Genomic DNA, 22371 nt, shown 5'->3' with positions numbered 1-22371 from the left:
TAAGAGACCTGACATCACATGTGTTTTTACTCACAAATACCTCTCATTCGTTTACCTCCTACAGTACTAGAGTTTTGATCATTCGGCCTTCGCAAGCCCTCTCCTTCATATTTCATCACATGTTATTGCTCTCCCCAGGCAGGCTCACGCACTGACACAAATTGCGTACATTACAAAGGAATGTTATGGCTGCTGTGACAGTTTTATTGCCGCTCGGATGAAGACATAAACGGGTAATTCATGATTTCTATCTGAGATAATGCTGAAGTCCTCAAAATGCTCCTCAACTTCCATTTCTCCAAATTCTGTCAGAAACATGTTTTTATATTGGCACCAAACTGTATAGTATGTGAGAAATGGGTACTTTGGAAATAAAAATGTCACCCTAAGAAGCTCTTTAAATGCTTTAAAATGTGAGGAACTTGTGCCTTATGGTCTAAATCGACGGCTCTTAAGCTGATTTGCAAGGCTGTTGCCAAACCAGCTGGTATGGCATGATATCTTTCAAGACAAGGAGCGAATTCATAGTTTAACTCCCAGCGTGTGTCTGGAAGTGTTGACTCCTCTCCAATGTTCTACGTGGGGTGCAAACTTGACAGAGCTTAGCGACTACTGTTGTCTTCAGCCACTCTGATAAACACACACATAAGACACAGACGGGCCTAATAAATGAGGTCTCGTGCTGGGAGGATAAAAAAAATAAATCAGTTAAAAGGAAGAGCAAGCTAACAGAGCCAGGCGAACATAATCGAATTCAAATAGCTGTGTGTATGTTAAAACAACCTGCTGTGAGTGTGTATCAGCGTTGGGGAGAAACTAAACTAAGATTAGCAGTGCTACCAGTTACATTCATCAAAAGCATGACAGTGCTTGGTTTCTTAAAAATGTAAACTGTAGCAAGCTAACCTTTCAAGCAAAAAGCAGTAAAGCACTGCAAAGTGCTATGTTAATGTTTTTCACTGTATGGCGAATACAGTTTTACAATAATCAGACACAATCAGTTCATTCAGCTGACCTGTGCATATAAGTCTTGTCCATTATCTTTATTAAGTGCAATATTTCATTAAATATGCGACAAAATTGCCAAAATGTTCTCTACACACAGCTTTAGAGCCAAACAAATTGAAGTAATAATCAAAGTGATTCAGTTCTTTCAGACAAATTCGATTTGATGATTTAAATCAGTGTTTCTCAACTGCTAGGTCGCAAGACCGTTTTGAGTGGGTCATGGAGTGTGTAGTCCAAGGAACAACAACAACCATAACAATAAAACGTTTCTAACTGTTGCAAGTCTTTATATTTTGAAAGGCGTGCGTGAAAGTTGTTGACTCTAGTTGTTGACGTCTGTCAGACACAGTTAAGATAAAATTGCGCTTGAGAAAAACGCGTTGCCTGATTCAGTATCTTCTGTCATATCAGATGTTGTCAGTCTATTATTAGTGTCATCATTCTAACATTATTCATGTTACTAACTTGTTAGTCTCTCTGCTGTCTTGAAAACATACAAATGAAAAGCCTTAAAGCTTTTAATTAAAATGAACTTTCCAACATTAAACTAAATTTATAGATCTGACTTAAATACATTCAGTTCATTGTATGGGTTTAATTGGACAGTTCATTTTATTTTGGTTCAAGACTTTTAATTTAAGTCAGCAACATAAATTATATAAAAAATACATAATAAAAAGTATACTACACAAAAAATACACAATAAAAAGTAACCAATCGTTCAAACGTGCCAACATCAAATAATATTACCTAAGTAAAAAAAACAAAAAAAACAAAAAAAAAAAAAAAAAAGCTACATTTTCAAATTAGCTTCCCTAAAACTGATGCGCACAATGTGAAGGGAGTGTGAGATAAGTCCAGGGCCTGATGCTGTCTAATCAGAAGATGAGCTCTGCCGCTGAGAGGAGAATCAAAGTGGGACAAATGCGAGGTGGGAGACGTGGCCTGCACCCGGCAGGAGAAAAATCCAACAGTTGAAGCCTCTCCTTCAGGGAAGAGGAGCTTATCCTCCCTGCTGGCAGGCCTCCGCTGCAGGTGGTATAATCTCAGGCCTTGATTAACTACTTCTATTACCAAACTTAATTACTAAATCGTCAAGAGTGGCCTGCGCTGGTGTGAGCAGACCAACCCCCCGCAGCAAGAGAGACAAACAAATAAACAGCAGCACGGCTCTGACAGCCAGCTTCTGACTGCTATTAGGCTCCACAGAGCTCAGGCTAATTAATAGCCTGCAATGCTATCGATGGGGGAAAAAAAGACAATTGACAATCGCCTCTTGCAAACCCAGGGAGAAAGATGCAAGGCTGAGACCTGCTGGGAAAATGGGCTAGAGGTGAGTGTGTGTTTATGCATAAAATTATGTGGGTGGTTTTAAAAAAGCTGCATCAACGCTGCAAACATGCTTTCGCTGCATCGCTGCTCTAAGGGCACACAGGCTGGCGGGGTGCCCAAACAAACCAGCCGCCTTTCTCATGGATCCTGAAGGGCATTTCCGCTCGGCTTGCGCTCTGGGACACAGCGGCTACGCTATCTAGTGTACGGAGCACGGCAAAGTCAATGAGATCACGCCACATCATCTCTGAAGCGCACAATAGACAAATACTCTCTATACCGTGTCCTTGGCCAGAGCCCATTTTAGATTGAAAAGGTGTCCCATCATAATTCTGTCCGTTCCATTCTGTACAACATCTTCATCCCAGAACTGGCTGAATTAAATCGTCCATTTAGTGAAAACATCACAGGCCATTGGAGGACAACATCTGCCCACGACTGCAAAGCACTGACTCCTTATTAGCTTGGTTGATATTGCTCATTACCTCATGAAAAGATAAACATACAGTGTCCTGAATTAAAGCGCATTCTCTTGAAAATATGAACTAGTCTTTTCATCACTCGTTTAGCGGAGAGAGAGGAAACGCGTGGGTGAGAATGCCAGGCGAAGGCTGCTAAGCTGATCGCTGTGTGGTGTGGACATGTTTAATGGGGTCTTTTTATGGAGATGACTGGTGGAGCTTATGGCAGAGCAGTGGGAGAGAACATGCCAGATCAGACAAGAGAAGCCACAGGGAACGTGTTGCTGAAACTGAGGAATACAGCGAGTCTGAGGTGACCTTCTTAATGGCGCACATCTTCTGGCTTTCAATGATATGCTGAGTGGGCTAACTACTTTAGACAGCACTAAGACAAATGTTCAAGTCACTGCTCCCAAAAGCTACTAATAAACCATATGCATCATATGGGGAGTGGGAACAGGTGGAAGACAGGCCATTTCATTCAATAGCTCACATGGGGATGAGTCGATTACGGTCTAAAACACAAGAAAACACTCTAGTTGTTGAGTAGGAGTTTATTTATTTGTGTGTGTAATAATGAGAGGAATTCGTTATATTGTTTTGCTCTGCAGTTGTTGCGGTTGGTATTAGTGGCAGAAAACAACAAGAAATGTTCTCCCCAGCACATGCTCCAATCTATTCCTTTTCCAAACGGCCAGAAACTTCGCTATCCATTCTAATAAAACCTAAAAGGAAAATGCAAATAGATGAATTCCCACTGTTGTACATCTACAGATATACAGCTGCAATTTTGATTAAATAAAATAAAAATAAATAAGATAAAAATAAATAGATTAGAACCCATATCCTCTCACACTCAAAAGCAAAATTAGTACCTGACCAACAAGTCATGCTTGGTTTCATTCACTGTCCTCCAAAATTCTTATCAAATTAAGTTCATTTGAGCACTTGAATTAGCTATCAAGTATGATCGCTCCCTCAAATCGCAGTGTAACGAGTTCATTAGAACTTGTTTCGTAGAAAAACAGGCAGTCATTGTGCTATTGAAAGATGCAGATGAAATGATTTTGGACATTTTTAATATCCAATGTTAGTGTTTAAATTTCACTTTTGACAAAAGCAAAACTGAAATAAACTGCTGACTATCACATACATTAAATATCACATATAGAATATATAGCCTATGAGTAAAAAAATTTTTTTTTTAACTATTATTTTTGCACAACTAAATACTCATGAGCTCAATCTTCGCCATTTTTGTGACATCACAACCTCCCTTTACTACTTTTTAAGATAAGTAACAACCATGCACTAAATACTGAAATTCCTTAAATAATTGGCCAAGCTCTGAAGTGGAATGTTTAAAAAAGCTAACGGGCAAAAACTGCTTTATGAAAGCTAAAATAAATCTGTTATGACAGATTTCAGTAACTTTGTGTATTTAAGGCTGCATGAACGCTCTGATTTCGACAGCAGTGGTTTTACATTTGGAATTCTGCCAGTCACATACACCGATTTCCTCAGATACACAGTTTCAAAAAGGTTCTATGGGCCATGCATCCACTGATATCTAAACATATTCATGCAGAAACACTGAGAAAAACCTCTACTTGAACTCCACTTTTATTCACTAAAATATTTAAATACACCAAGAGAGAGACAGAACCATAGACCTTATTCAGAGCAGCGCCATGACAGGTATGAAAGTGAGGCTGTGAGGGATAGACTTGTCATGTTTCCAATGGCATCTGCTGTAAAAAGCTGTATAAATCTCCTAGATTACTTACAATTTTCCATAGCTTATATTGTCGGGAGTTTTTTGTCAACTGAAATTTCTTGGAAAGATATTTTTCCAGTGTTTCATGAGTAGAACATTCCAAAAACACATTAAATAACAATACAGCTCATTGAAGAGATGCATGTCTGTCCCTCATAGCCTAGCTTTCATTCCCATTAAAAAGATGGCACTGCTGTGAATAAGGTCAATAGCATGATAGACAGAACAGTAGATAAAACAATTTAACAACAGATAGATAGAATTAACAAAAAACAAAAGCAAGATAGAAAGTATAGACATAAAGAAAGGATAGAATAAAGAAGCATATACAGAAAGAAAGAACAAAAGACAGAATGAAAGAATGAGAGATATACAGACAGAAAGATAGAATAATAGATGGATGGATGGATGGATGAACAGATAGATAGATAGATAGATAGATAGATAGATAGATAGATCAACAGATCGAACGATAGAACAAACCATACATAGAACAAGTGAATGATGGCTGATGGCTGGATGTACATATACTAAACATGCCTGCAATTTTAAGGGCTTTCTCGATTAAAATAATTTTGTGATATTCACTGAATAATTAGTTTAGAGTATTTTATAAAACACAGAAGCATATCATCTTCCACCCATGTGCCTCAAAAACATCTTGGAGAGTGTTGGCAGTGTGTAAAATCATCAGCGAAGTGTGGAAATGTTATATAAGCTCTCATTAACCAGTCTACCTTAAGCACTGGCACACAGATAGGATTGGCATGCTTGGTTTAATGACACCTGCAGGAAAAGCAGTGCAGCCATCTTGTCATTCAGGCTGGGTTTGATACGCATCTTTCAAGCAGAAACTGATGTGAAATTGCAGTGCTGGTTGAGTGCGGCATAGTTCACATATGTGAGTTGCTTGCCAGATAAATTTAATTTAGATGTGCCAATAGTGTGTGGTGGTCAGCCTCATATGTCCACCTCCCTCTCCTCCCTCCATACCACCATCCAGAAGGAAAACGTAAGTACACATGTGGGCCAATCTGTCCATTGTCCACTGGTTAGGATCAGCTCTGCCAACTGCTCCAGGACATGACGGATAAATCTAGACTTAAACGGCTCTCAGTGCTGTACTACTTTCCGCCCCACTCTCCTTTTAGCCACAACGTCCCATCATTTTTCTGTTTATCCTGCGATTCAGTGAAGATTCATGGATTCTCAGTAGAGAGGGTGTTGATGTAGCTTCCGAAACTGATATGAGCCCCAAGCATCTGTCAATATATGATGTGGAAAAGGGAAAGCATGTGCCTTCATGGATGTGTGCATGTGTGCACATGTCTTTGTATAAATCCTGGCAGCTTCACTCAAGACTTGTTGCCAAGGCATCCGTATACCTCTACTAGCTGTTAATCTGAGACAGAGCGTTGAGGGAGCATTCTGCTTTAAATATCTCAGTATATTCATGGCATAAATCACACAAAAAAACAAACATAATACTGTCTCATGGACATTAGCATTCTCATTTAATTTATGTACATTGCTGTGGTTTTTCCACGGTTAGCACAGTACAGTTCAAAAACCCCTTCATTGACACCAAACCAGAAATATTACTTTTAATTCATATTATACTGTATTTAATTTAGCATTATCATTATGATTAAAATGGAAGCTGTTTAAAAAACAGAAGCATATGGAAGTGTATTTTAGATACTACAGTTTCAAAGATTAGGGAAAGTTTCTTATGCTCACCAAGAATGCTAGCCTGGCAAGCCAGACCTACATCAAGATGTTAGGTCTGGAAACTCACCATAGACACGGCTCAATCCGAGGGGCGGGATAAACGGATGTCTTTCAAATTCCCTCTGCACGCAATAGGACAGCGCTTCAACCAACCAGAGCGTTTTCCCAACAGCGGAGCTTAGTTGATAGATTCAACTTTTGCCATATCTGGCCGGCAAACCGACGAACACATCTTCCTTTTTTTAAGAATAACTCGAGTGCCGTTCTTTGCTCTTTTCTCAAAGAAAAACTTAACTCCAAGTCCTCCAGAGTCGTGGACAAAGCCGATTCGAAAGACTGTTCTCCAGCAGCAGCAGCCATTCTTTGTTTTCAAGCCGCAGCCAGGTAACCGTCGCAACTTTGTCGTCATATGTTAAGCCCGCCCCGCCTACTCTATAAGCGACGTGACTGGCCTGACCCAATTTAGGTTTTTGCAGCTCGAAAGTCTATGGAGAGTTTCTAGACTACCCTGGCTGCAAAATACATTTTGCTGCCGCTAGGGTGCGTCTAGATTTCTAGGCTACAAGAATGCATTTATGTGATCAAAAATAAAGAAAAAACAGTAATATTGTGAAATATTTGAAAAAATAATAATATTTGAACATATTTTTAAAATGTAATTTATTCCTGTGATGGCAAAGCTGAATTTTCAGCATCGTTACTCTAGTATTCAGTGTCACGTGATCTTTCAGAAATCATTCTAATATGCTGATTTGGTGCTCAAAAACATTTAGTATTATTATCAATGTTAAAAACAGTTGTGCTGCTTCATATTTTAAATTTTCTGTTAAAGGTTTTAATTTCTAATTTATAGGCTTAACAAAGCAAAATGATTCCAAGTACCTGGCTACTGTATGTTTCTGGTTTGGCTTGAAATAGCATACTCTTACTATTCTTGCAGTGTGCAGTATGTGTAATGTGTGTAGCATTATACAATAGAAAGCATTAGCATTACACTAGTATTCCATTCAAACACAGTTGCTGTATTTTGCACACTGACACTCATTTAGTGAAAACAGCCTCTGTTTAGATTTGTGGGTGAATGTCTATCATTAAAGGGATAGTTCTGTCAGTAATTAATCACCCTCATGTCGTTCCAAACCTGTAAGACTTTCATTCATCTTCGGAACACAAATGAAGAACTTTTTAATGAAATCTGAGACCTTTCTGTCCCTCCAGACAGCTACTGAACTACCACTTTGACGCTTCAAAAACTTAATAAAGAGATCGTAAAACTTTTGCGGTTAAAAAAATTGAGCGGTTTAGTACAAATTTTCTGAAGAGACTCGATCGCTTTACATGATGAACATATTTAATTTCACACATAAACACTGATCAGCGAACATAAACAGAAGCTCAACCGAACCTGCTTCATGCACGAGAACGTGTGCGTTAAGATAAACAGATATTGTGAGCTCTGCCTTAATGCTTTTAAGTCTTTTACAACAACAAGTGCACAAAAAATTCAAAAGAATGATGGGCAGGGGGAGCTAGGTTAGGACAGTGAGGTGACATTCGCATGAACTTTGCTGTCCAGCTGGACCGCACTGCCACGCTGAAAGAGCCAGACCGAGGAAGTGACAGATGCATTACATCAAATTGAGACAGCGGATATTATTCTCTAGAAAAATAGTGATGTCTTTGTGAAACTAATAAGGTTGGGTGTGAGCACCAGCTGCCAGTCCAATCTCTGCAGTTATGCCTGGAATAGTGAACAAAGTGGCCTTCGAATGTCCATCTGTCCATTACAAATCACAGAGCACTCCATACAAGAGCAGTCCACAGAGAAAGTTGGCAGTGTTTCAAAAGGTTAAAAGAGCAATACAAAAAGTGTGTGTGAGTGACACAAGGTGACGGTCACAAAGGCTCAAGAAATGTGGTGTCACTCAGAAACCAGCCTGCAGTTTGACAGCGCTACCCTTCTGCTCTCTCTCTCTCTCTCTCTCTCTCTCTCTCTCTCTCTCTCTCTCTCTCTCTCTCTCTCTCTCTCTCTCTCTCTCTCTCTCTCTCCGTCATACTGTGTATAGAAACAGACAAAGCTAACAAGAGTCAGCCGTCAACTCAGTTTATCCTAAATGGCTGTTTAAAGTTGGAAAGCGATCTAACCGTGTTGTTGGACGTAGCTCTGGGGAAAACAAGAAAACTCACTTAACTTCAGAGGTTGCTGTGTGTGAAAATGAAAGGAGATTTTTATTCTATAATGTCTCTATGAGTAATTTATATTCTATGAGTAATTCTATTACTAGAATAATAAGAACAAAATACAGCACGTCACAATGCTCTCGACTATTTCGGTCTTCGTCAGGTCCTTTCTGGAATCTCCTTTTTCTGAGCAAAGAGAGGGTACATATTCAAAAAGAGAATATTTTAAGATGAATCTTTCATAATCTTCCTAATCAAAAATGTGTTGCTTCTTTGATTAAAAAAACGAATACTCAAATCTCATCGGTGGAGTGCAACACAAAAACAGTGTTCCTCAAACAAAGTGAAATGGTATATGCACATCCAAAAAATCTTTAGAGTAGGCCTTAAGGCCTTAACCCAGGCCTTAAAAAAGCACACTGCCACTATGCTGTCAAACTCTATTTTAATAATGGACTAACAACGTTTCAACCTTTTTGGTCTTCGTCAGGTAGTCTACCTGTATAATTCTATTACACAGCCTCATGTCGTTCCAAACCATAAGACTGTTGTTCATCTTTGAAACATAAATGCAGATATTTTTTATGAAACTTGAGACATTTCTGTCCCTCCACTGAAAGTCCTCCAACCTTTTATGCTTTAAAAAGTTAGTTTGAAATTTGCCTGTTTGACGAAGGAGAACCAATGAGGTTTGATCTCACGTTTCACGCAAACACGTTGGAGCTTCTGTTTATATGTGTGTTGATCAATATTTATACTTGAATAAAAAGTAAATTAAATTAAATCTGTTCATCAAAACAATAATGTCTCTTCAGAAGACTTGGATAGTCTTTTTTTTAAATGTCAATGTTTCGATGGAATGGACTTTCAATGAACGGTCAGAAATGTCTCAGGTTTCATTAAAAATATTTTCATTTGTGTTTCAAAGATGAACGAAAGTCTTATGGGTTTTGAATGACATGAGGGTGAGAAAATAATGACAGAATTGTACTTTTTGATGGGAACTATTTCTTTAAATTTCCCACAGAATTTCCCACTGATTTTCTGTGTTTCGTAACAGCAGATGGCACACCTGCGAGAGCCCCCGCTTCATGCTACATAAACAATTCAATCTACATCCAAACCCGCCAATGAAAATCACAAGAGCACGAAAGTGCTAATTAACAATAATCTCATCATCACAATTGGTCTGGCTGACCCTGCTGGGTGCAATGAAATACAGAGTTTCCTTCCTATACATTTCCACTCAAGTGTTCTGATTGAGGATTGGGGGAAAAAACAATGTGCATTTAGAGGATTTCTTCACCTTTACATCACATCTGTGTGACCACGGACAGGAGATCTCATTGTGTTCCTGGCAGACAGAAGCGTAAACACAGAAAATGGCAAGTTGCTAATGGCCTGGTGTGGCTGAGAGTTACTTTACCTGCCTTAGGCCATCCCTGCTGTTCTGCATGATCCGGAGGGCATAGTTCGAGCGCTGGCCTTTACTGTTGAACTCGATGTGGCCTGTTAGACCTTCCAACTCTACCTATCCAGAGAGAGAGAGAGAGAGAGAGAGAGACATGTTAACGCCTGGGGGTGTCATGTGATCTCAGATCACAGCCACACAAACCCTCAGTGCTGTATCGATTTATAGAGATACATGGACGCCTGAGCTCCTCACTGGAAGCGTTTGCACAATGCAGGAAGCATATATAGATCGCTGTACGTCACACATAGGATGATACAGTAATGACAAGCTGATGGTCGTTAATCTTTAATGGCTGAGTAAGACACAGTGTCTCCGTTTCACACATTCTGCTGAAGGATGCAGTTCTGACGAGGGTTTGTGGGTAGAGAGAGCAAAAACTAAATGATGAATGAGCCTGCAACAGCAGCAGGTGAGATGATTGGCAGCTTGTGGGCTATCCCTGCGGCTCTTACCATCCTCAGGTAGTTCATCAGACTTGTGCCGTGCTCCCAGATCTTTGAGGACTTGCAGGAGAGCTGAGTGGCTCCTACGTTCTGGCTACGGTTGAGCTCCTGCACGGCTGCCACCACTGTGTGTACCGCATCAAACATCAGCGCTGACGAAAGCTGGAACACACACACATTAGCGTAAACACATAGACAGAGCAAACAGAAAGCAATACAGCCCAACTGTAGGATGCTAGACAGATATAGCCTACACTTCATGATCAAAGTGTTCAGCCATAGAAATAAATACTTCAGGTAGAATATACATTTATGCATTTGGCAGATACTTTTATTTAAATGACTTACTGGCAAAAACATATATGTATGTGAATGAAACCCATGATCTTGGGATCGCTAGTTGACTTACAAGAAAATAGACCACAAACCCCACAGACAATAAACTAGTACTTAATTAAATAAAGTATATAATATGTAATACATTACCATTCAAAAGTTTGGGGTCAGTAAGATTTCTAACATTTCTACCTCTAAAGCTTTTCAAGGCTGCAGTTATTTGATAAAAAATACAGTAAAACACTGTACAGTAATACTTTGAAAAATTACAATTTAAAAATATATTTTTAAAATGTATAATTTTGAAATGTAATTTTATTCATGTGATGAAAAAGCTGAAATTTTAGCATCATTACTCTTTAGTGTCACATGATCCTTCAGAAAAAAAAGATAGACCCTAAACTTTTGAATAGTAGTGTACATCACAATACAGTGGATATTTGGCATATATTAACAGCTAGTAAACTATATTATTATATATAATTATTTATTTTATTTTAATTTATTTCATTATTTATTATCTAACATTTTGAGTTCATAATGTGTATAATATAGTTATATAAGTATATATATATATATATATATATATATATATATATATATATATACACATTTACATTTTAAATAATACATATTATAATAATATATTAGATAATATTACTTTATTTATAATGTATTGTGTATACAGTGGATATTTTACTTTAAATATTGATTGTTACAAGACGGTGATATATTTGAGCTATTCAAAGCAGCCAGCAATTTTGAAATTTGAACACATTTGGAATGAATTGGAGTGAATCCATTATCTCACAGAAGCTCTTCATCAATTCATTCATTCTCACTCTTCATTCCTGCAACCATGTTTAAATATCTACTGCAAAGATTTCCATGAAGAGTGGAAGACGAAACAAATGGAAAACCTACTTCCTATCAATGCATTTAATTTCACATCAGCATTTAAAGCTGGGGTAGGTAAGAATGGTCTAAAAAACTTATTTTTCAAATTTGTTTAAACTTTATGTATATATCAATACTTAATTAAAATGTAAGTATTCTGAAAAAGAAAGTATAAAAATCGAGTGTATGTAGACCTCTAAAGACTGTTTTAAAGACAGCTCATTATTTCCATTCAGTCCACCCTCTCCCTTCTGGGGTCCTTCCAAAGCCACGCCCCCAAAACACATGAACGCGCGACTCCGACAGCTGAGCTGGAAGACGCATTATCTACCTGAGACAAGCGGAGAGGAAGGAGCGCAGTGCATGTAGCATCATGTCAGAATCACATGTAATAAAAAAATCTAACTTTATCATTATGAATATAAACAAATAAGATGTATTTTAGTAGCCTACTCACTATCAACCTATCATATCGATTTTGGTAAAGTTTAAAATATATATTTTTTGATTCGCTAACGAGCTAGTTATAACTATAAGGCAAAGCTAAAAACAGGTTGCATTGATACACGTTTTTCCATTTCCATTAGTTGCACTGTGATGAAGATGAATTTCGTGTAAGATTCATAACATATAACGTTAGGCCTACTAGCTGTTAAACATGTATTTTGTTATGTAAAGTTCCCCCCACAGCGGAGCCTGCCGTGAACGCGCAGGCTAGTAAACATGCAGGGTCACCGATGACGACGGATAAACAGTTATGGCACATTCACTGGTAGGGACGAAATGCTTTACATTGACTGGCCTGCCCATACTTTGACTACAAACTTAGTCCTCAAATCATTACGTAATATGCAATACATGTAATGTAACTTTATAATGTTGCACTCTTTCTATGAGTTATAAATAGCTAGTAAGATAATATAACGGTAACTAACGTTGCAGTAGGCTATGTAAATAATTATTCTAGCGATATAAATGCTAAATAAGGTTTGCTAGTACATTATTTTAGCAACATGACAAGCCAGAGAATTAGCAGGTTTCAATTGTTGCTTTGCACAGTGCGTGGCATTTTATCTGTATGTTATGCGGCTAGAGTTTTAACACTGAGTCAATGGGCTCCGACGGGCTTGTTTATCGTCATCGGTCTTTTTCCGTTTACCTGTCTTTGTTGTTTGAGCAGGTTCCACTCGAGAAATTGGTAGTTTTGGTTGTTTGTCCGCCATTAACACAGCTGCTCAGCACACCGGCAATCTTGATTTTGAATGACGGTACGCGCTGTGCAAGAGAGGGGCGATCAGCGCGTACGCGAACTTGATTGACACTGCTAAGACACGCCTCCTGGCTCTGAAGGCATCTGATTGGTTCTTTACACTCGGACCGAGTGGCAGTGATTGGTCAGAGTTTTTACTGTCCTGCAGCTGCTAAAGAGGTCTGATTGTTTTCATTCCTTTTTCTGAACACATAATGTATTGACTACTCTCAGGATGGAAGGACCATTTCACCCAGTATAAAAAAAAGTGTTTCTAAACAGGATTACCTACCCTAGCTTTAAAGCACATTATGATGGCATTTAAAAGCACACATGAATAGGGGTCTTTGGGTGTCCGCGTACGTTTGGCCATTTGGATGCTTCATCGTTGATTATTGTGATACAGCCACCACTTTGCCCCCTCAGCCCCCTGGAACTGAATTACTGACCACTTTAATTACATCAGATGGTGTGTTAATATACTGCAGCAAAGGCTGTGGAGTTTCCTTTTCCTCTGACATCACTATGGTGCTAAAGCTTTCTGAAATATATATACAGTATATATATGAGATATGTTGTGCTGCATTATGGAACAGCACAGCAGCTTAGAGGAGTTGGGGATATGTGTGTGGTGAGGGACGGTTGAATGAGTTTGTGACAAAAATAGCTGTCTGTGTAAATGCTGTTGCCTACGTTTCTCTCCTTTCTGTAGAAAAAAAAAAACACAGTAACTATTCTGGTCACATACAGGGAAATGTCCTGGCTGCTCTCATTAGGCGAATGCCGAATGACAATATGTGTGCGCTGGCGACTGAGGCAGATATGCAGGTTCACTGGTTAATCTCACAGACCAGCCATTCTAGTCTTTTGCTAATGAAGTCCAGGGCTTAAATATCTGTTTGGTTATTGCCTTCCATATCAAGCACATTAGAATAAGCTAGTTTAGGCTTTGCATTTCTAGGCCATTGTGTAACACAGAGCTGAGTCTCACTGTGGGGTTTAGACCTGTCTCTCATCTGTCTGCCAAACTACAAACCATCTTCTGATTAATTAAAGATTAGACCTAATTAAATGAGAAATGCAACCAGAACTAGTTTCTAAAAGCAGTAGGCATTTCTTTTTCAAAAAATCGTCCCCCCTGCAGCTTTAATTAGAACACAAAAATGTAAAATGAATTATTACAACTTACTTGTGTATATCAGATAAAGAAAAGTGTTACAGACCGATCTTTGATATCTTTTTTAAGCTTCCCTAGATGTTTGATTGAGACTGAGATGAGGAATAATACATTATACAGATGTTTTCATTTCCAAAGTGACGGAAATAACTGGGCTGACATGAACATACAGGGTGTGTGTCCTCCTCAGAGGGAGTGTGTGACTGTGTGTGATGAATTATAGAGCCATAGCCTCGGTTTCAAGGTAAGCAAGAGGACATGAGTAGAAGGCTGTACCAAATTAATTAACAGAGCATCTTTGAGTTACAAATAAATTACTTTTTTTCAGAACATGGACTAGATCAGGGGTTCCCAAACTTTCCCATTCCAGGAATATAATCTAGAAAACAATTAACATTACAGTAAATTTAATCTTGATCATAAGTTTGATATGACAGAAATCGAGTATTTAATAAAAATAAAATTATTTTATAGTACAACTGTTTTAATTTGTTCATTTACAGACTTTAAAGAGTATATGAAATATGTGCATAAAAACTTGAAACAGTGTTGTTAAACTCATTGTGGCGCTCTCATGCAAGTTCTGTTTGTGTACAACATGTGAAATGCTTTTTCAGTAGTATTTTAGCCAGTAGACCTTAACAGTAGTATTCAGGTACAGAAATGAATAATTAAGCCTAAATGCAAAATAACACTATTTGTTCACTGTAGAAATTAAATATAGTTTCATCTTTGTTAAAGCTGTATTTGTTGTTTTATTAACATTAATGACACAGACAACAGTAGTCACTTTAAGACCGAATGCACGGACCTAAAAATCTGTTCACTTATGACATAACCGAGAAAATACTTGACGAGATGGGTATTTTGACATAATTTTGTTTGTATTTGTCTGTTCAACCGCAACGAAACGCGAAAGAGGAATCAATTCGGTGTTCGAGCGCTGTCTGAAACGTGCCTCTCTCTATGCGTGCGCTTTGGTGTGTGCGGCTGTGCGCACAGATAACGTGCGAGTCCCGATTTCTTATTCTGCGTTTAAAATTGTTTTAATCTGTAAATTGGCAAAACACATAAAAATTATAAACTTTCACTCTATGATGGTTAAATTTAGCAGTTAATCCGCGAATCCGTGGGGCCTGGTCCGTACGGATCACGGATCAACTGCGATCTGTTGCTCCCCTATACTTTTATCATATGGAAATAGGCTGCTTGGACATCTGCCTAACATCTCTTTTCGTGTTTCACGAAAGAAAGCAATTAAGAAAATGACAACAAGATTGAATTTTTAGGTGAACTATCCCTTTAAATTGATTTAACCATGCATATTCAAAAGCTGAGAGTTCCTCTGTCTTACTGGTGTTCCAGCAAAAGGAGCATGATCACAGTTCTCCTGCCAGGATCGATTGAGGCTGAGGACGAAGTCCTGAAAGAAGGGATGTGTCTTGTTGAAGACTGAAAACCCGACGATGTTGACTCGCTGATCAGCTAAATCGTCCAATCGTAGCAGAGAGAATTCCTGCAAGGGTAGAGAAAATGTTCAAGTTAATTCACCAACATGAGTGCTTCTTATCAAATTGCCAAGCTCAGGTCCCCTGTCGAATCTAAACAACCTAATGATGCCCATAGGAAGTAAAACAATATCGTCAGGCTCATTAACAAGCACTGAGGTAATTCTGCCAATTCCTGGGACAAGTAATTCAATTCAGCAAAAGTTAATGCTTAGGAGAGCAAATCCCAGCAGCTATTGTGCTTCAGATCCCATGAGGGCAACTTTTGAGATTGTGGGAAAGAGGGTGAAAAAAGGTCCGCGGTGTTGTCAGTCTGCGTCCCGGTGCATGTAGTACATCAGATGAAGGTTAATAGAGATGTCCCTGACACCGTGTGCTAACTAGACGCGACGCCGCGATAAAAGGTATCTTTTCCATGTTAATCAGTGTTTTTGTCCTAACCAGCCGCGACGACGACATGCGACGATTCTATTTTAGAAACGGTTTCTATTTTTCTGCGACGTGGAACAACAAACACAAAGTGTGGCAATGATAATCTCAGGTACTGTTTGTGCGCTTTATTTAATGTTAAAGGCGTGTAATGTGACTGAATATCATTTAGTGCTCTCAGCTTTGTAGCTGTAAAAGCAACAATGGATAATTCACCTCAGATCTTGAAATTAAACAAATGGAAACAAGAACGTTCAAACTGTGAAAAAACAAGTGTATTATTTGACAAAGACAGTTTTAGTAACTCAGTAGCCTATATATCTGAATAATGTTTAAATGGTGTAATATTTGTGAATTTGATTATGTAGCCTATACTTATCTGCTGCATCTCAATTCGCCTACTTATACTACGCCCTATGTACTCTTTTTGTGAAGAAAAAGTACATACTTTTGAGTGTGTAGCAAAAGAGTAGGCAAGCCTTGGGACAAACTACTTCGTCATCTTTAACGGACAGCTCTGTCGCGTGCATCCTGTCACCGTAAACTGCCCTGTCAATCATCTTGTCACAGTTAAAATCCTCCATTCAATCTAATTTAATTTTCTGATGTTTCAGAGAGAAATGTTGTAGCACGCTGATCTGCCAGTCATGGGTCTTTCATGCGGAGACTCTCCTCATGTATTTGCAATTTAAATATAATGATGCATTTAAAAGTTTATGGTTAAACATATTTACAAAAGTTCACAATGCTGCTGCAGATGTAATATAATGTGGACAACATTGAATAAATACATTTTCGTCAGGTTAGATACTGATAATTAGGCTAATCACTCAAACCCCCTTATCTAAACCTCTCTACATAACCGCTGGACTCCATGTCTGTAGTTTTTTAACACTTTTCACTCGTGTTTGTAGTTCTAATCGAATCCTCGTCCAACGCACGATGGGTTGTGGGCAATATTAGAGTTCACGGATCTGCACTTCGGATTCTGACCGGAAGAAGTAGACCATCCGGGTATCTTTGGAATACTCATTTCAACATACTACGATTTGGGACGTACTAATTCCATCTTCGAATACTATTTAGGATGGATAGTATGCGAATTGGGACTCACTGATCCACTTTCTTGCGATTACCGTCAAGATTACTTAAAAATAATTAGAGTAAAAATAATAAAATAAAATGAGATGGCACTAAATAAGAAGAGACAGGATGAACTGAAACTAGATGACAAAGAAGAGGAGACTAGATGAGAAGAGATGAGATTAGATGAAATGAAATGAGACAAGACTGAGACTCAGTGACCAGATGAGACTTCTCTATGAGAAGAGAAAGGATGAACTGATACAACAAAGAAGAGAAGGAAATACCTTGGGACTAGATGGGACGATACATAATGAAGTGAGCCTAGATAACAGAAGTTAGGGAAATAAATGAAAAAATATCAGATTAAATGAGATGTGACTAGATGACAGGAGAAAGGATGAACTGAGAGTAGAAAACAAAAAGCAAGAGGACTACATGAAGACAACATAAGATGAAATGAGAAGAAACAAGACTAGATGAGACAGAACGAACAGATTAGATGCTGAGAAAAGAGGACTAAATGAGAAAAGATGGTCTGAAATTAAATTAGATGAGAAGTGAAAGGATGAACTTAGACTAGACAACAAATAAAGAAGAGAGGAGACTACATGAGAAGAGATGAGATGCAATTAGATGAAATGAGACTGAGACGAGACAGCATGAACTACACTACATGACAGATGAGAAGACTTAATGTGAAAAGATGAGACTAGATGAGAAGAGAATGGATAAACTGAGAGTAGACAACAAAGAAGAGAGGACACTGTGGGAAGAGATAAGATTAACTGACAGAATGGACTGAAAGATGACAGATGACTAAATGAGAAAAGATGAGATGAAACGAGATCAGATCAGATGAGAAGAGAAAGGATGAACTGAGACTAGACAACAAAGAAAAGAAGATTAGATGAGAAATGAGTAGATAAAATGAGATGAGACTACATAAATGAAAAGACTATATGACAAACAGGTGAGACTACATGGAAAGAGGTGAGACTAGATAAGACGAGACAAGATCAACTGAAACTAGATGACAGAAAAGAGAAAATATTAAATGAAATGAGATGAAACGGAATAAATAGAATAGACAACAGAGAAGAGGAGACTAGATGAGAAAAGATAGGACAAGGTGAAAACAGAAGACAGAGAAGAAGATAAGACAGAACAGGAGAACACAGCTCCACGTGAGAAGACAAGAGCAGAGACTAGAAGAGAAGACAGGTGACAGAACGTGATGAGAAGATACTAGATAACAAGATACGACAGATGAGATGAAACGAGACTTGATGAGAAGAGACATGATGAGCTAAAACGTAAAGAAAATAGAAGTGAAAAAGACAGTCGCACAATAGGACTCGATGAGAAGACACAGGATTAGTTGAGACTCGAAGACAGAGAAGAGAATGAGATGAGGTTAGACTAAGTGAGAAAAAAAAAAAAAAAAAAAAAAAAAAAAAACTGCAATGAGGCTGAGAAAGAATGATTAAAAAAAGACAAGGAAGCTGTGTGTGCAGAAGAGGTCACGGAAGGTGAGTGAATGATTCCGGAACACAATAGCAAATCCCCAGCCTTACATGAGGTAGCATGCAGCAAGACCGGAGCACCTCAGATCAAAGACAACACAATCTTGCCCTCTCATTACAAACACAAAGCCAGAGGAGGACAGACACCCAGGCCATGGGTAGCACACACTGCATGGGATTAAAGCCTTTGCCGAGAGGACAGGAAGAAAAGGAAGGGGGCACAGTTTCATGGGAGTGCAGAGACAAAAATGAACTGCAGTGCTTCAGGAACATTTGTTTCAGAGGAAACTCGAGGGAGAAAGACTGCTGAATCTTCCTGTAGATAACAGAAGCTCCTTTTTTCTTATTTTGCAGGTGGGACGGGCTCTCTGATCCATTAAAGGATGACCATGTCTGCTTTTGATTGAAATAAAAGCCCGTCTTCTACTTTGATGGCAACCACAATGCTGCAAAACCCTGTCCAAACAAGCACACAGACGCAAGGCTGATTCAATACAAATGAAAAATATCAAAACGACATATCAAAATATGTAAATCTAGCCCCTCCAGCACTAAAACTTTTATTTAAAACTCTCACACTCACCACAAAGCTTCAAACTTTAAACTTAATTAAAAAAAAGTGATTAATAAAATACATTTCATTAGCAAGCAATTTTTTAGACATATTTAATATGTTACATGCCGCAAGCTACAGTCTGTTGCTGGTGTACATCAAAAAATAAATATAAAACAAAAACAAAAAAAAAACATCAGAGTAATGCTGCTGTCAAATCATAATGCCGCTTTGCAAATGAATGGTCTCATATTGATTAACATATAAGAGTGTGTGAACAGTTGACCCTTCCTCCATCTGCACTCCCTGGTGCAGTCTGACAAGCCCAACGGGAACGGACCTGTAATTACTCTCCGAGCGCATGTTAATACTTCATTAAAACAGAGACAGTGTAAATGAGCCAGTCATTAACTGTGGCGCACTTTGGGCCACTCATACATGACACGGAAGGTCATCGAATATCCCACAGCATGTGTGGAGTGTGTGCATGTGTGATTGAGCAGATACTTCAGCATTTACTAAAAATGAACTGTGTCCACTAATAGCACCGTTCATTTGCTCGCGCAGTCTGTTTTAGCGCCTAATTTACTAAAGAAATTATGCAAATCAAATAACAGCACAAACGAGTTATGAACACAATTTGCGTGTTGTAGTGTTGTTAAACTTAATTAAAACTATTAACAATTATTTTTTTTTTAATTGAAATAAAGCTGAAATAAAATAAAATATTATATGAAAAAAACACAACGGAAATTAGAAATGTTGCCTTGGTAACTAACTGAAATAAAATAGGTTTAAGTTGAAGCACTAATATTACTAAATATAAATTACAGCTAAATAGACATTATATATATAAATATATATAAAAAAAACGAATAAAAAAATGACTAAATATTACTAAATATACATTACAGCTAAATAGACATTAAAAATAAATAATAAAAAAACGAATAAAAAAAATGTAATTCAAATTATCGATAAATATTATAAAAGTACGGTAAATAATACTAAAATAACAGTGGCCATGTAATGAATGTCAGTTTGCAATCTGAAAATCTTTCTCTCTGTTATGAGACAAAAAGACAGTTAAAGCTACACTGTGTAGGATTTTCTCTGAAATTGTTTATGACTACCAACTGAATATTACTTTCTAGCCCCTCCCATTCTGAGGGCGTTTTAACTCCTACGGTGGCCGTGTTATTTCAAATCTGCCGACAGTCGCGAGTAATCTCCCCCTCGCATTCGTCACAGTGCCACTGAGAGTCAAAATGCGAAAGGCGAAGATTGAATTTCCTTGAATTGTCCCTCTTTGGCTAATGTATTTTCAAGATGGAGGCGCAACATGGCTGCCGCCATTCGAGCGGCTCGCTCGTATCTATTCTAAATGGCAGATTCTACGCTTACGAGAAGTAATTACACATTAATGAGTACATATCATTTTGAAAGAACAAAGTGTTTATTTGCAAAGAATCAACTTAAAAAATGACACAGTGTAGCTTTAGGGTATCTTTATTGACTTTACAATTCACGAACAATAGAGTAACTTGAACCAGTTCTTTCAATAAATCATTCAAAAGACTCACGATCTGATGAATCTAATGATATCATTCGTATAATGAACTCACTGAATCGATCAATGGTGTGTTTCCCGTACAACGACGTAACTCGCTGGTTCACTACCATAGTACGATACATTGTTGAAGAAATCAACTATAGCTAGTCACGACTGTTTCCCAAAACCGTACTGTCACAAATTGGTCGTTCAAACACGTTGGTTAATGAAGTCACGCAGGTGGTGGAGTAATATAACTACTTTTAATAAATCTGTTTGAGATTGAATTAATGTTAGATGCTTTGCTCTAAATTATGAACATGGCATCTGAGGAATATTTCTAATTTTTCTCAGTTATTTTGCTCTATTTCCAGATTCAATCTTAGGCTCGTTCTTACATACTAGAGCACGTTCGCACATGCGCACTCTTAAAAAAACTAAAAGACGTAAATTACTTTTGTATGTATTCTAAATAAAAGATTCAGATTGTAATGAATGTCAGCTTGATTATTTTGCTCAAGATAAGGATTTATTAAGTCCACATGTCATGCAAACAAGAAACTATGCTTCTAACCACAGGTCGAGAACTGTCATTTCAACTACACAACTTTGCGATGCTGTTTGCAAATGTTCGTTAAAACGATGGTTTCGGGAAACACTGACTCGTTGAACTGACTCATTGAATAATGACAGAACTTGCGACCATAGTTGGCTAACGATGCTTTCGGGAAACGCACCCCTGAGTGGTTACTGAATATTTGATTCACTTACTGATAGTTTTAATCGATAATGATGATATATTCATATTATATTATATTTCACAATAAAAATTAATAATAAAACTAGTGTAAAATTATTTCATATTTATTTATTTGTAAAGTAGTTTAATTTCATTCAATGTCATTAACAATGTTTAAATAAAATAACAAACAAAATCTACAAATTTGCGAAATGTCTACAATTACTGTCATAAGGACCATCATTTTTACAGTAGTATTTTTTAAACTACTGCTGCATCATTTACTTCACCAAGTACTGCTGCCACAATCAATAAAAAATTTACACAAAAATATATTTTAATTCATTTTAATAGCATAATGTTAAACGAACTAGGCAAATATGGATGACTAAGGCATTAATCATATGAGCCTAATTTGCATAGAAAGGAGGCTGATAATGACTTCATTTAAATATTCACAGTGCAGTGCTATTTCTGCACACTTATGCAGTAAATGATTTTTGAAAAACGCTGTTAAAAAGTGGATCGGGACCGAGCACCAAAACACACTTGTAGCCAATCAGCAGTAAGGGGCGTGTCCACTCATGATGGGCAAGGAGAAAGAGCTCAGTGCACAAGACAGACATTGGCAGAACAACTATAGAAAGAGAGAGATGGCAGAGAAAATTCAAAAGAGGAAAATGCCAGGGGAACTTACTTTGAAAGGTTACAATCAGACAAGAGGTACTGTAGGACCCGCGTTAATATTGAAGAAGCTTTCCAGCGTTGGAGAGACCTAAGCAAAGGCCTGAAAACAGACAGGTCGCTTTATTTCGTCTCTTCACGATAAGTGAGTAACGTTGATTTTGCTGTGTTTCACCAAACTAATATGCTGTCTTTTGCATAAATATACTCGTGTGTCATCTTCGCTTGATT

The 22371-nt window shown here is 37.9% G+C and overlaps 1 protein-coding gene across 3 annotated transcripts in view; it reads right to left on the bottom strand.

Annotated features, from left to right (window-relative positions):
- Positions 1-22371, bottom strand: part of grik4 (glutamate receptor, ionotropic, kainate 4) — a gene marked incomplete at its 5' end in the record, with an annotated part of 195774 nt that overhangs the window by 64483 nt on the left and 108920 nt on the right. For all 3 annotated transcript variants that reach the window (XM_081371082.1, XM_081371080.1, XM_081371081.1), the window contains 3 exons: positions 9917-10021; positions 10417-10569; positions 15421-15582. In XM_081371082.1, the coding sequence (XP_081227208.1) occupies positions 9917-10021; positions 10417-10569; positions 15421-15582 (420 nt within the window). The remainder of the gene's footprint in view (positions 1-9916; positions 10022-10416; positions 10570-15420; positions 15583-22371) is intronic.

The sequence above is a fragment of the Scardinius erythrophthalmus genome, assembly GCF_964197995.2.
Source record: "Scardinius erythrophthalmus genome assembly, chromosome: 7".
NCBI classification, from domain to species: domain Eukaryota; kingdom Metazoa; phylum Chordata; class Actinopteri; order Cypriniformes; family Leuciscidae; genus Scardinius; species Scardinius erythrophthalmus.
The sequence above is the reverse complement of the archived record's forward strand: the minus strand, read 5'-3'. Positions and strand labels throughout refer to the sequence as shown.